The following is a 12824-nucleotide window of genomic DNA, read 5'->3' as shown; positions in this document are numbered from 1 at the left end:
ACAATGGTAAGAATTGAATCCTCCTCTCTTAAATAAAAACATCCCTGACCATTGTAAGACATTGAATAGCACTTTACACGGTTTGTGACCACCTACAGATGAGGAGGATCTGTGCTCTAATTGCCCTGGAGACGCAGCTGTAGACCACGATGACTGAACCACTGCAGAATAATCACCAGAGGAGACTGGAGGCATCGACCAGTCGGATTCGTTAACATACGGGGATTATAAATGGGATCGGAGGCCGTATGAATGAATGTACCGATCTGTAGGATTTTTCTCTTTACAGCACAATGAATAAGGTTACGTGAACAGGGAGGGACTGATCCTAGATCAGCACTGCTGTTCTGAGCCGGTTGATGCATATAACAGCTGCCCCTGTATGATATATATAAATATAGGTGAGTTTTGACCTATAAAGTGTGCGTTTGTATTATTTATAATGTAGACAGGACATTTTATGTATTTTCTTCCTGAACATAAAATATTTTTTTTTTTTTTATATGATTCAGAAACCATTAATTAAAAAGGTTATTTAGATTATAATCTGTATTGTGTTATTTGTACATTTGACAGGCAAACTTGATATTAGCGTAGGGATCATTCATCCCATGTCATCCACAGACCACCAAGTCGAGATGTTTGCCTCTTTATCTAACACGTTGTATTCAATAGGATGCAACATTTATTGCAAATGCAGACATAATTTTTGGAGCTGTTTAAAAAGTATATATGTTTGGCACTTTCACCAATTTGTTGGCATGTAAACACACTTTTTTCCCTTATTCGTTTAACCTAAAACTTCTCACATACATATTACTAACTGAATTTCGTATTGTTTTATTTGGGGAATATAATTCTTTGTAGCCAACACATAGACGTTAGCCCAGTAGCCATATTGACTGATGACGTGTGGTTCGGGAAATCGAAACCAAAGATTATGGATATAGTGACAAGACACGCGTCTCTCCTTCCTAACAATGGGAGTTTTGTCCACAACGCGGACCGGCGGGCTGTCTAGCTCCGACTTATCCTTTCTTTGGACTTTTAACGTCAACCGCCTGTATTCAATAGAGAGAGACGCTATGCCACTCCTCAATTCCTGAATATGCATAGCCGTCTCGAGACAAATTCCGATATAGTGTTGTTGTTTTTTCAAAGTTGCCGTGATGTCACGTGTCCTACTTAAATCAGTAAACTCGTAACAATTTAACCATTGCAAAATGTATATTCGAGCAAATAAATCTCACGTAGCAAATAAGCCATTACTTTCTTTGTTGACCATATTCGACACTCGCATTGACCTCCATAAAAAAAAACTCACGCAACCTGCTGGAGACGGATTTTCATCCGAGTTGAGCATCTCTCTTCCTTTTCCTCTCTGTAGAAACTTTTCCTCTCTTTTGAAGCACAAAACGAAAGTAAAGCGCGATGACTGGACACTGACAGCAGTGCAGTCGCTAAGTGTTCAAACACTTGTGGGGACCATCTACACCAAGGACTCTAACTATAACAATAAATGATACATAACTATATAACGTTAGAGAGCATCCACACTAGAGAAACGTTGATCGTTCTACACCGATCAATCCACAGGTCAACGCATCCTTACTGCACGCTAAAAGGCCTATTAATAAATCGGTAAGTAACACCGATTCAGTACATTAGGGTGTGTTCATTGTCATAGTGTGAACTGCAAATAATACTTCAATGCACATGTCACGAACAAAAATATATAGAAACTCGTATTTAAATGAAGCAAGCTGTTTAGCCTGCGCGTCTTTTATATAATGTCATTGCTTGCTTGGTTCCCAACTGATTTCTATTTTTCGATTGGATGTCAATTTGTTTTGGATCTTATTTTTCACTGTGTTCATCTTTCTGTTTGATCTGTGCAACCATTAACAATGCATCAGTGTAACAATATCATTTCTGTGGCCAAAGTGATCACACCAACGCACGCTCTCTCTTCGCACGCTCTTCGGTGGAATTTAACGGTGGTTGGTATCCAATAGGTTGCGTTACCGTCCCCAACTGGACTCTAGTATAAATCCATTATACTTTGTGATAAAACATGTTTTTTTAAACACCCAAGTACTTCTCTACAGCTGCTACCACAATATCTATTTTCTGTGATTCACGTGCCATTTCTGCGGTACAGTTAAAAACCATTGCTATGAATGATAAGAAGCCAACCTTCCTTACCCGGTAGTTTATTTGGACTAGGCCTATTTTACATTCAGTAAGAGCAAGACTGTTTCTCCCCAAGAAAAGGCTATTTAGGCCTAGTATTAAAAAAAAAGTATAAAATGAATGTCCTACAGCTTTTGTAGACTGTAGCTATTCCTGGGATGACACGTGAACATGAATAACGTAGATACAAGGAATACAGTCGAGGTTTGAGTCCGTGTAGCCTATTGCGCGTAAGAACAGCTGGAAGAGAGAAAGGCTAGTTGCTTGGCGGAAGTAAGACGCTAAATATTAGGCCATTCATTACATAGGAAAACATGTGGGTTCTTTGAGTAGGGTGATGGTTCTATGTGGAACCACAATGACTCAAAGAACCCTTTGAGCTCTTCAACGATTCTTTGCTATTCACAAAAAGGGTTCTTTGCTCCTTTAGTGAGAATCAAAATGTAAGGGAGGCGGCTCATTGGAATATCTGAGGGAGTGGTTTGGAACAGATATTTTTTGTGCAACCATGAGTAATAGTGTCATTCCAGTTTATTTAATGTGTTGCATATTACATAAACCTATGGCCAGTGACTGACTCATGTACTGTAAGGTCTTGAGTCTATTGAGAAATCAAATTAAAAAAAAAAAAAAAATTATATAGCCCTTTGTACATCAGCTGATGTCTCAAAGTGCTGTACAGAAACCCAGCCTAAAACCCCAAACAGCAAGCAATGCAGGTGTAGAAGCACGGTGGCTAGGAAAAACTCCCTAGAAAGGCCAAAACCTAGGAAGAAACCTAGAGAGGAACCAGGCTATGTGGGGTGGCCAGTCCTCTTCTGGCTGTGCCGGGTGGAGGTTATAACAGAACATGGCCAAGATGTTCAAATGTTCATAAATGACCAGCATGGTCCAATAATAATAAGGCAGAACAGTTGAAACTGGAGCAGCAGCCAGGTGGACTGGAGACAGCAAGGAGTCATCATGTCAGGTAGTCCTGAGGCATGGTCCTAGGGCTCAGGTCCTCAGAGAGAGAGAAAGAAAGAGAGAATTAGAGAGAGCACACTTAAATTCACACAGGACACCGAATAGGACAGGAGAAGTACTCCAGATATAACAAACGGTTGACTAAATCAGTCAGTGGGTCTCAGTTCTCTCCTCAGAGTCCTCCAGCTGTTCCAGAGGTAGCTATTTCATTCAACTTAATGTAACGGATGTGAAACGGCCAGCTAGTTAGCGGTGGTGCGCGCGAATAACGTTTCAATCGGTGACGTCACTCGCTCTGAGACCTTGAAGTAGTAGTTCCCCTTTGCTCTACAAGGGCCGCGACTTTTGTGGAGCGATGGGTAAAGATGCTTCGAGGGTGACTGTTGACGTGTGCAGAGCGTCCCTGGTTCGCGCCCAGGTTGGGGCGAGGCGACGGACTGTTACATTAACACAATAATAACACCTATGGAATTTCAACAATATAATACAGCTAACCTGAATAAAATAAAAAAAACCTGTATGGTTCATCAAAATGATTTATGAAGAACCTTTCAGATTGAGAATGGTTTTGTAAAGAACCTTTCTCCATAAAGGTTCTATAAAGAACCATAAAAAATGGTTATAACCATAGAATATAGAATGTTAGGAAAGAGTTCTTTATTGAACCATCATGGGTTCTATGTAGCCCCCAAAAGGGTTCTATATAGCCCCAAAAAGGGTTCTATGTAGCCCCAAAAGGGTTCTATATAGCCCCAAAAAGGGTTCTATGTAGCCCCAAAAGAGTTCTATATAGCCCCAAAAAGGGTTCTATGTAGCCCGAAAAAGGGTTCTATGTAACACCAAAAAGGGTTCTATATAGCTCCATGAAGGGTTCTATATAGCCCCATGAAGGGTTCTATATAGCCCCATAAAGGGTTCTATATAGCCCCATAAAGGGTTCTATATAGCCCCATAAAGGGTTCTATATAGCCCCATAAAGGGTTCTATATAGCCCCATAAAGGGTTCTATGTAACACCAAATAGGGTTCTATATAGCCCCATAAAGGGTTCTATATAGCCCCATAAAGGGTTCTATATAGCCCCATGAAGGGTTTCCCTGTGGTTTACAAGCCAAAGAACCCATATGTGGTACTATATAGAACCATGTGTAGCTAAATAGTAGGGCTATAAATATAACCTGTCAAAATGAAAGAAAAGAAGTTTCCAGATAATGAAATGGCAGATCTGTCCATTCCTCCAGGTTGTGCTCTGCAGTCCCCACCCAGGGCACACAAATCTCCCATATTGATTAGGCCTACATTTTTAGACAAGGGCATTATTTAGTTGATTAGTCATAGGTCCATGCTGGACGGTTTACCATCACCAGAATTGCATTTGAACCCAGTCTGGCACAAAGAGAACATTCCTGTGGGAGATAAGTCTATACACAATCTATATACACGTGTACCGTTTACCACATAGAAGATAAATATTTTTTATAATTTAATTATAGTTAGGCTTTTCTTTTATTCCAGGCTTTATGTAAATATTCTGCAAACGGAAATACACAATGGACAAAAAAACATTTCAGTTTCTCCTCATCACTCAGCCACATAACGCCAGGGTATATCTGGTGGTCTGTCTCCTCATCACTCAGCCACATAATGCCAGGGTATATCTGGGTATCTGTCTCCTCATCACTCAGCCACATAATGCCAGGGTATATCTGATGGTCTGTCTCCTCATCGCACAGCCACATAATGCCAGGGTATATCTGGTGGTCTGTCTCCTCATCGCTCAGCCACATAATGCCAGGGTATATCTGGTGGTCTGTCTCCTCATCGCTCAGCCACATAATGACAGGGTATATCTGGTGGTCTGTCTCCTCATCACTCAGCCACATAATGCCAGGGTATATCTGGTGGTCTGTCTCCTCATCACTCAGCCACATAATGCCAGGGTATATCTGGTGGTCTGTCTCCTCAGTGCTCAGCCACATAATGCCAGGGTATATTTGGTGTTCTGTCTCCTCATCACTACATAATACCAGGGTATATCTGGTGGTCTGTCTCCTCATCACTACATAATGCCAGGGTATATCTGGTGGTCTGTCTCCTCAGTGCTCAGCCACATAATGCCAGGGTATATTTGGTGTTCTGTCTCCTCATCACTACATAATACCAGGGTATATCTGGTGGTCTGTCTCCTCATCACTACATAATGCCAGGGTATATCTGATGGTCTGTCTCCTCATCACTCAGCCACATAATGCCAGGGTATATCTGGTGGTCTATGTCCTCATCACTCAGCCAGATAATGCCAGGGTATATCTGGTGGTCTGTCTCCTCATCACTCAGCCACATAATACCAGTGTATATCTGGGTGTCTGTCTCCTCATCACTCAGCCACATAATGCCAGGGTATATCTGGTGGTCTGTCTCCTCATCACTCAGCCACATAATGCCAGGGTATATCTGGTCGTCTGTCTCCTCATCACTCAGCCACATAATGCCAGGGTATATCTGGTGGTCTGTCTCCTCATCGCTCAGCCACATAATGCCAGGGTATACCTGGTGGTCAATATCCCCGATCTGACCTGTTTCAATACGCAGAGACAATATCCCCGATCTGACCTGTTTCAATACGCAGAGACAATATCCCTGATCTGACCTGTTTCAATACGCAGAGACAATATCCCTGATCTGACCTGTTTCAATACGCAGAGACAATATCCCTGATCTTACCTGTGCACATAGCGATCTCTTGTTTATTGTCTAGGTTATACATAATATATCTCTCACACACCAATTGACCGTTAATCAAACAAAATATTCTCCATTTGGCTTTATGATTAATCTCCTCCAACCATTTTTCGTGACTTGCGACATACGCCTAGTTTCCTGAATCAGGTCACATGTTGCATCAACAGTTGTGTTTATATCTATGTCTCCCTTCATTTGGTTTTCCGACAGATGTTCACAGTCAGACTGTTGAAAGAGATCAGACATTTCAGTTGCCCAGGCTCCCCCTATGGGATAGATCCCATTGAAAAACTGTACTAGCTATTCTGGCAGCTGGCATATCCAACAATCATATCAAACTTAATTTGTCATATGCACCCAGTGGCAGTTCTAGCTTGAATGGCTCCCTGGGCGAACCCCTCCTTCAGTGCCCTTCAGCGCACTGTCAACCAAGAGTCAAGACTACATTACCCATCCCCCAACACTGTCAACCAAGAGTCAAGACTACATTACCCATCCCCCAACACGGTCAACCAAGAGTCAAGACTACATTACCCATCCCCCAACACGGTCAACCAAGAGTCAAGACTACATTACCCATCCCCCAACACTGTCAACCAAGAGTCAAGACTACATTACCCATCCCCCAACAACCAAGAGTCAAGGCTACATTACCCATCCCCCAACACTGTCAACCAAGAGTCAAGACTACATTACCCATCCCCCAACACTGTCAACCAAGAGTCAAGACTACATTACCCATCGCCCAACACTGTCAACCAAGAGTCAAGACTACATTACCCATCCCCCAACACTGTCAACCAAGAGTCGAGACTAAATTACCCATCCCCCAACACTGTCAACCAAGAGTCAAGACTACATTACCCATCCCCCAACACTGTCAACCAAGAGTCAAGACTACATTACCCATCCCCCAACACTGTCAACCAAGAGTCAAGACTAAACCAATTCACCTTGGTGTTGTGCAGACAGAAACCAGAAAAAAAATGCAACAATATGTCTGTGAAACTATATATTCACAGTATTATGAATGAATTGTGGTTTATTTGGTAGCATTTCGTAGTGTGATTGTACAGTACTAATGCAGTTAGTAAAATCAAAGTTAGAGGTGCGCTATTTGATAGATTCCCCCGCTCCCCCTACCTCAGCCTTCCAGTGGGGAGACCTAAAGTCAACCTACCCCCGCCTCCCTACCTCGGGCTTCCAGTGGGGAGACCTGAGGTCAACCTACCCCCGCCACCCCTACCTCGGGCTTCCAATGGGGAGACCTGAGGTCAACCTACCCCCGCCCCCCCTACCTCGGGCTTCCAATGGGGAGACCTGAGGTCAACCTACCCCCGCCCCTCTACCTCGGGCTTCCAGAGGGGAGACCTGAGGTCAACCTACCCCCGCCTCCCTACCTCAGGCTTCCATTGTGGAGACCCAAGGTCAACCTACCCCTGCCCCACTACCTCGGAATTCCAGTGGGGAGACCTGAGGTCAACCTACCCCCACCCCCCCCTACCTCGGGCTTCCAGAGGGGAGACCTGAGGTCAACCTACCCCCTCTCCCCCTACCTCGGGCTTCCAGAGGGGAGACCTGAGGTCAACCTACCCCCGCCCCTCTACCTCGGGCCTCCAATGGGGAGATCTGAGGTCAACCTACCCCCGCCCCCCTCTCCATCTGGCACTTCTGAGTGGGAGACCTACCCAGGCAGTGGCCTGCCTAGCTCACTAACTAGAATCAGGGCGCCCACTCCGACAAGGTTAATTGACCCACAGTCCCATACGTTGACATGTACAGTTGAAGTCGGAAGTTTACATACACCTTTACCAAATACATTTAAACTCAGTTTTTCACAATTCCTGACATTTAATCCTAGTAAAAATTCCCTGTCTTAGGTCAGTTAGGATCACCACTTTATTTTTAGAATTTGAAATGATTGACAGAGTCGAAAGCCTTGGCCAGGTCGATGAAGATGGCTGCACAGTACTGTCTTTTATCGATGGCGGTTATGATATCGTTTAGTACCTTGAGCGTGGCTGAGATGCACCTGTGACCAGCTCGGAAACTGGATTGCACAGCGGAGAAGGTACGGTGGGATTCGAAATGGTCTGTGATCTGTTTGTTAACTTGGCTTTCGAAGACTTTAGAAATGTATCAGTGGTGACAGTGTTTCCTAGCCTGTGGGCAGTGGGCAGCTGGGAGGAGGTGCTCTTATTCTACATGGACTTAACAGTGTCCCAGAACTTTTTGGAGTTTGTGCTACAGGATGCAAATTTCTGTTTGAAAAAGCTAGCCTTCACTTTATATATATATATATATATATATATATATATATATATATATATATATATATATTCACTTTTATATATATATATAGTCTTTGCTTTCCTAACTGCCTGTGTATATTGGTTCCTAACTTCCCTGAAGTCGCATATCGCAGGGGCTATTCGATGCTAATGCAGTACGCCACAGGATGTTTTTGTGCTGGTCAATGGCAGTCAGGTCTGGAGTAAACCACGGGCTAAGTCTGTTCCTGGTTCTATATTTTTTGAATGGGGCATACTTATTTAAGATGGTGAGGAAAGCACTTTTAAAGAATAACCAGGCATCCTCTACTGACGGAATGAGGTCAATATCCTTCCAGGATACCCGGGCCAGGTCGATTAGAAAGGCCTGCTCGCTGAAGTGTTTTAGGGAGCGTTTGACAGTGATGAGGGGTGTTCGTTTGCCCGCAGACCCATTACGGATGCAGGCAATGAGGCAGTGATCACTGAGATCCTGGTTGAAGACAGCAGTATATTTGGAAGGCAGGTTAGGATGATATCTATGAGGGTGCCTGTGTTTACGGATTTGGGGTTGTACCTGGTAGGTCCATTGATAATTTGTGTGAGATTGAGGGCATCAAGCTTAGATTGTAGGATGGCCGGGGTGTTAAGCATACCCCAGTTTAGGTCACCTAGCAGCACGAGCTCTGGAGATAGATAGGGGGCAATCAATTCACATATGGTGTCCAGGGCACAGCTGGGGGCAGAAGATGGTCTATAGCAAGCGGCAATGGTGAGAGACTTGTTTCTGGAAAGGTGGATTTTCAAAAGTAGAAGCTCAAATTGTTTGGGCACAGACCTGGATAGTAAGACAGAACTCTGCAGGCTATCTCTGCGGTAGATTGCAACTCCGCTATGACAGTTCTATCTTGTCGGAAAATGTTATTGTTAGGGATGGAAATTTCAGGGTTTTTGGTGGCCTTCCCAAGCCAGGATTCAGACACAGCTAGGACATCCGGGTTGGCAGAGTGTGCTAAAGCAGTGAATAAAACAAAAACTTAGGGAGGAGGCTTCTGATGTTAACATGCATGAATCCAAGGCTTTTACATTTGCAGAAGTTAACAAATGAGAGCACCTGGGGAATGGGATTGATGCTGGGGGCTGCAGGGCCTGGGTTAACCTATACATCAGAGGAGGAGTAGGATAAGGGTACGGCTAAAGGCTATAAGAACTGGTTGTCTAGTACGTTCAGGACATAGAGTTAAAGAAGCAGGTTTCTGGGCGCGGTAGAATAGATTCAATGCATAATGTACAGACAAAGGTATGGTAGGATGTGAATACAGTGGAGGTAAACCTAGGCATTGAATGACGATGAGAGAGCTATTGTCTCTAGAGACATAAATTAAACCAGGTGAGGTCACCACATTTGTGGGAGGTGGAACAAGAGGGTTAGCTGAGGCATGTTGAGCAGGGCTGGAGGCTCTACAGTGAAATAAGTGTCACGACTTCAGCCAAAGTCGGCTCCTCTCCTTGTTCGTTCGGCGGTCGACGTCACCGGCCTTCTAGCCATCGTCGCTCCATTTTCATTGTTCCATTTGTTTTGTCTTGTTCCCTGCACAGCTGGTTTATATTCCCTAATCACGTTGTATGTACTGTATATATTCCTTTGTTCCCCCCATGTCCTTGTGTGTGGAATTGTTTTTGTTATGTGTTTTATGTGACGCGCCAGGCTGGTTTTCTATTATCCGAGTTGATTCACCAAGTATGTTTTTTTTGTTAAACATTAGCTTTTGTGACTGTTTTGCGCGCTTTGCACTTTTGCCAATTGGCTGGAGGTTTGACGCTGTTGCGTCCGTCTGTTATTTTGATCCTAAAAAAAGTCTGCGCCTGTTCACAACTCTCTGCTCTCCTGCACCTGACTTATCTACCGGTACGCACACGCCTGACAATAAGACAATAATCACTAACCAAAAAAAGCAATGGACAAGGCATATTGACATTAGGGAGAGGCAGGTTTCAAAATCATTTGAAACCTGGATGTTTCACATCATATAATAAGGCATGTCTTACCTTGCTTTAAAGTAGCATATAGCCTAAATCACACCATAGAAAAATGGAGGCTAATATTTTATAAAGAAGTCCTCACATGCGTTTTCCTTTTTCCATTGGTTTCCATTCAACTTTCTTTCATTGTCTAGCAGCCAAAGGCATTATCCTAGTCGTATTAGTCCATCTCTGTCCATGAAACTGCATTATCCTAGTCGTATTAGTCCATCTCTGTCCATGAAACTGCATTATCCTAGTCGTATTAGTCCATCTCTGTCCATGAAACTGCATTATCCTAGTCGTATTAGTCCATCTCTGTCCACGAAACTGCATTATCCTAGTCGTATTAGTCCATCTCTGTCCATGAAACTGCATTATCCTAGTCGTATTAGTCCATCTCTGTCCATGAAACTGCATTATCCTAGTCGTATTAGTCCATCTCTGTCCACGAAACTGCATTATCCTAGTCGTATTAGTCCATCTCTGTCCACGAAACTGCATTATCCTAGTCGTATTAGTCCATCTCTGTCCATGAAACTGCATTATCCTAGTCGTATTAGTCCATCTCTGTCCATGAAACTGCATTATCCTAGTCGTATTAGTCCATCTCTGTCCATGAAACTGCATTATCCTAGTCGTATTAGTCCATCTCTGTCCATGAAACTGCATTATCCTAGTCGTATTAGTCCATCTCTGTCCATGAAACTGCATCATCCTAGTCGTATTAGTCCATCTCTGTCCATGAACCTGCATCATCCTAGTCGTATTAGTCCATCTCTGTCCATGAAACTGCATTATCCTAGTCGTATTAGTCCATCTCTGTCCATGAAACTGCATTATCCTAGTCGTATTAGTCCATCTCTGTCCATGAAACTGCATTATCCTAGTCGTATTAGTCCATCTCTGTCCATGAAACTGCATTATCCTAGTCGTATTAGTCCATCTCTGTCCATGAAACTGCATTATCCTAGTCGTATTAGTCCATCTCTGTCCATGAAACTGCATTATCCTAGTCGTATTAGTCCATCTCTGTCCATGAAACTGCATTATCCTAGTCGTATTAGTCCATCTCTGTCCATGAAACTGCATTATCCTAGTCGTATTAGTCCATCTCTGTCCATGAAACTGCATTATCCTAGTCATATTAGTCCATCTCTGTCCATGAAACTGCATTATCCTAGTCGTATTAGTCCATCTCTGTCCATGAAACTGCATTATCCTAGTCGTATTAGTCCATCTCTGTCCATGAAACTGCATTATCCTAGTCGTATTAGTCCATCTCTGTCCACGAAACTGCATTATCCTAGTCGTATTAGTCCATCTCTGTCCACGAAACTGCATTATCCTAGTCGTATTAGTCCATCTCTGTCCATGAAACTGCATTATCCTAGTCGTATTAGTCCATCTCTGTCCATGAAACTGCATTATCCTAGTCGTATTAGTCCATCTCTGTCCATGAAACTGCATTATCCTAGTCGTATTAGTCCATCTCTGTCCATGAAACTGCATTATCCTAGTCGTATTAGTCCATCTCTGTCCATGAAACTGCATCATCCTAGTCGTATTAGTCCATCTCTGTCCATGAACCTGCATCATCCTAGTCGTATTAGTCCATCTCTGTCCATGAAACTGCATTATCCTAGTCGTATTAGTCCATCTCTGTCCATGAAACTGCATTATCCTAGTCGTATTAGTCCATCTCTGTCCATGAAACTGCATTATCCTAGTCGTATTAGTCCATCTCTGTCCATGAAACTGCATTATCCTAGTCGTATTAGTCCATCTCTGTCCATGAAACTGCATTATCCTAGTCGTATTAGTCCATCTCTGTCCATGAAACTGCATTGTCCTAGTCGTATTAGTCCATCTCTGTCCATGAAACTGCATTATCCTAGTCGTATTAGTCCATCTCTGTCCATGAAACTGCATTATCCTAGTCGTATTAGTCCATCTCTGTCCATGAAACTGCATTATCCTAGTCATATTAGTCCATCTCTGTCCATGAAACTGCATTATCCTAGTCGTATTAGTCCATCTCTGTCCATGAAACTGCATTATCCTAGTCGTATTAGTCCATCTCTGTCCATGAAACTGCATTATCCTAGTCGTATTAGTCCATCTCTGTCCACGAAACTGCATTATCCTAGTCGTATTAGTCCATCTCTGTCCATGAAACTGCATTATCCTAGTCGTATTAGTCCATCTCTGTCCATGAAACTGCATCATCCTAGTCGTATTAGTCCATCTCTGTCCATGAGACTGCATTATCCTAGTCGTATTAGTCCATCTCTGTCCATGAAACTGCATTATCCTAGTCATATTAGTCCATCTCTGTCCATGAAACTGCATTATCCTAGTCGTATTAGTCCATCTCTGTCCATGAAACTGCATCATCCTAGTCGTATTAGTCCATCTCTGTCCATGAAACTGCATCATCCTAGTCGTATTAGTCCATCTCTGTCCATGAAACTGCATTATCCTAGTCGTATTAGTCCATCTCTGTCCATGAAACTGCATTATCCTAGTCGTATTAGTCCATCTCTGTCCATGAAACTGCATTATCCTAGTCGTATTAGTCCATCTCTGTCCATGAAACTGCATTATCCTAGTCGTATTAGTCCATCTCTGT

The 12824-nt window shown here is 43.2% G+C and overlaps 2 protein-coding genes across 3 annotated transcripts in view; both read left to right on the top strand.

Moving 5' to 3' along the window:
- The window catches only part of gpatch11 (G patch domain containing 11), a 5444-nt gene extending 4903 nt beyond the window's left edge, over nucleotides 1-541 (top strand). Inside the window, exons 7-8 of the mRNA XM_036945946.1 lie at nucleotides 1-6; nucleotides 99-541. The exon at nucleotides 1-6 is cut by the window's left edge and continues 76 nt beyond it. Coding sequence (XP_036801841.1) covers nucleotides 1-6; nucleotides 99-157 — 65 coding nt within the window. The 3' untranslated portion in view covers nucleotides 158-541. The remainder of the gene's footprint in view (nucleotides 7-98) is intronic.
- Nucleotides 542-1424: 883 nt separating this feature from the next.
- Nucleotides 1425-12824, top strand: part of eif2ak2 (eukaryotic translation initiation factor 2-alpha kinase 2) — a 36090-nt gene continuing 24690 nt past the window's right edge. For both annotated transcript variants that reach the window (XM_036945759.1, XM_036945758.1), the window contains exon 1: nucleotides 1425-1641. The gene's annotated coding sequence lies outside the window, so the exon portion shown is untranslated. The remainder of the gene's footprint in view (nucleotides 1642-12824) is intronic.

Source organism: Oncorhynchus mykiss, chromosome 16, assembly GCF_013265735.2.
Source record: "Oncorhynchus mykiss isolate Arlee chromosome 16, USDA_OmykA_1.1, whole genome shotgun sequence".
Classification (NCBI taxonomy): domain Eukaryota; kingdom Metazoa; phylum Chordata; class Actinopteri; order Salmoniformes; family Salmonidae; genus Oncorhynchus; species Oncorhynchus mykiss.
This window is presented reverse-complemented; position numbering and strand designations above follow the sequence as displayed.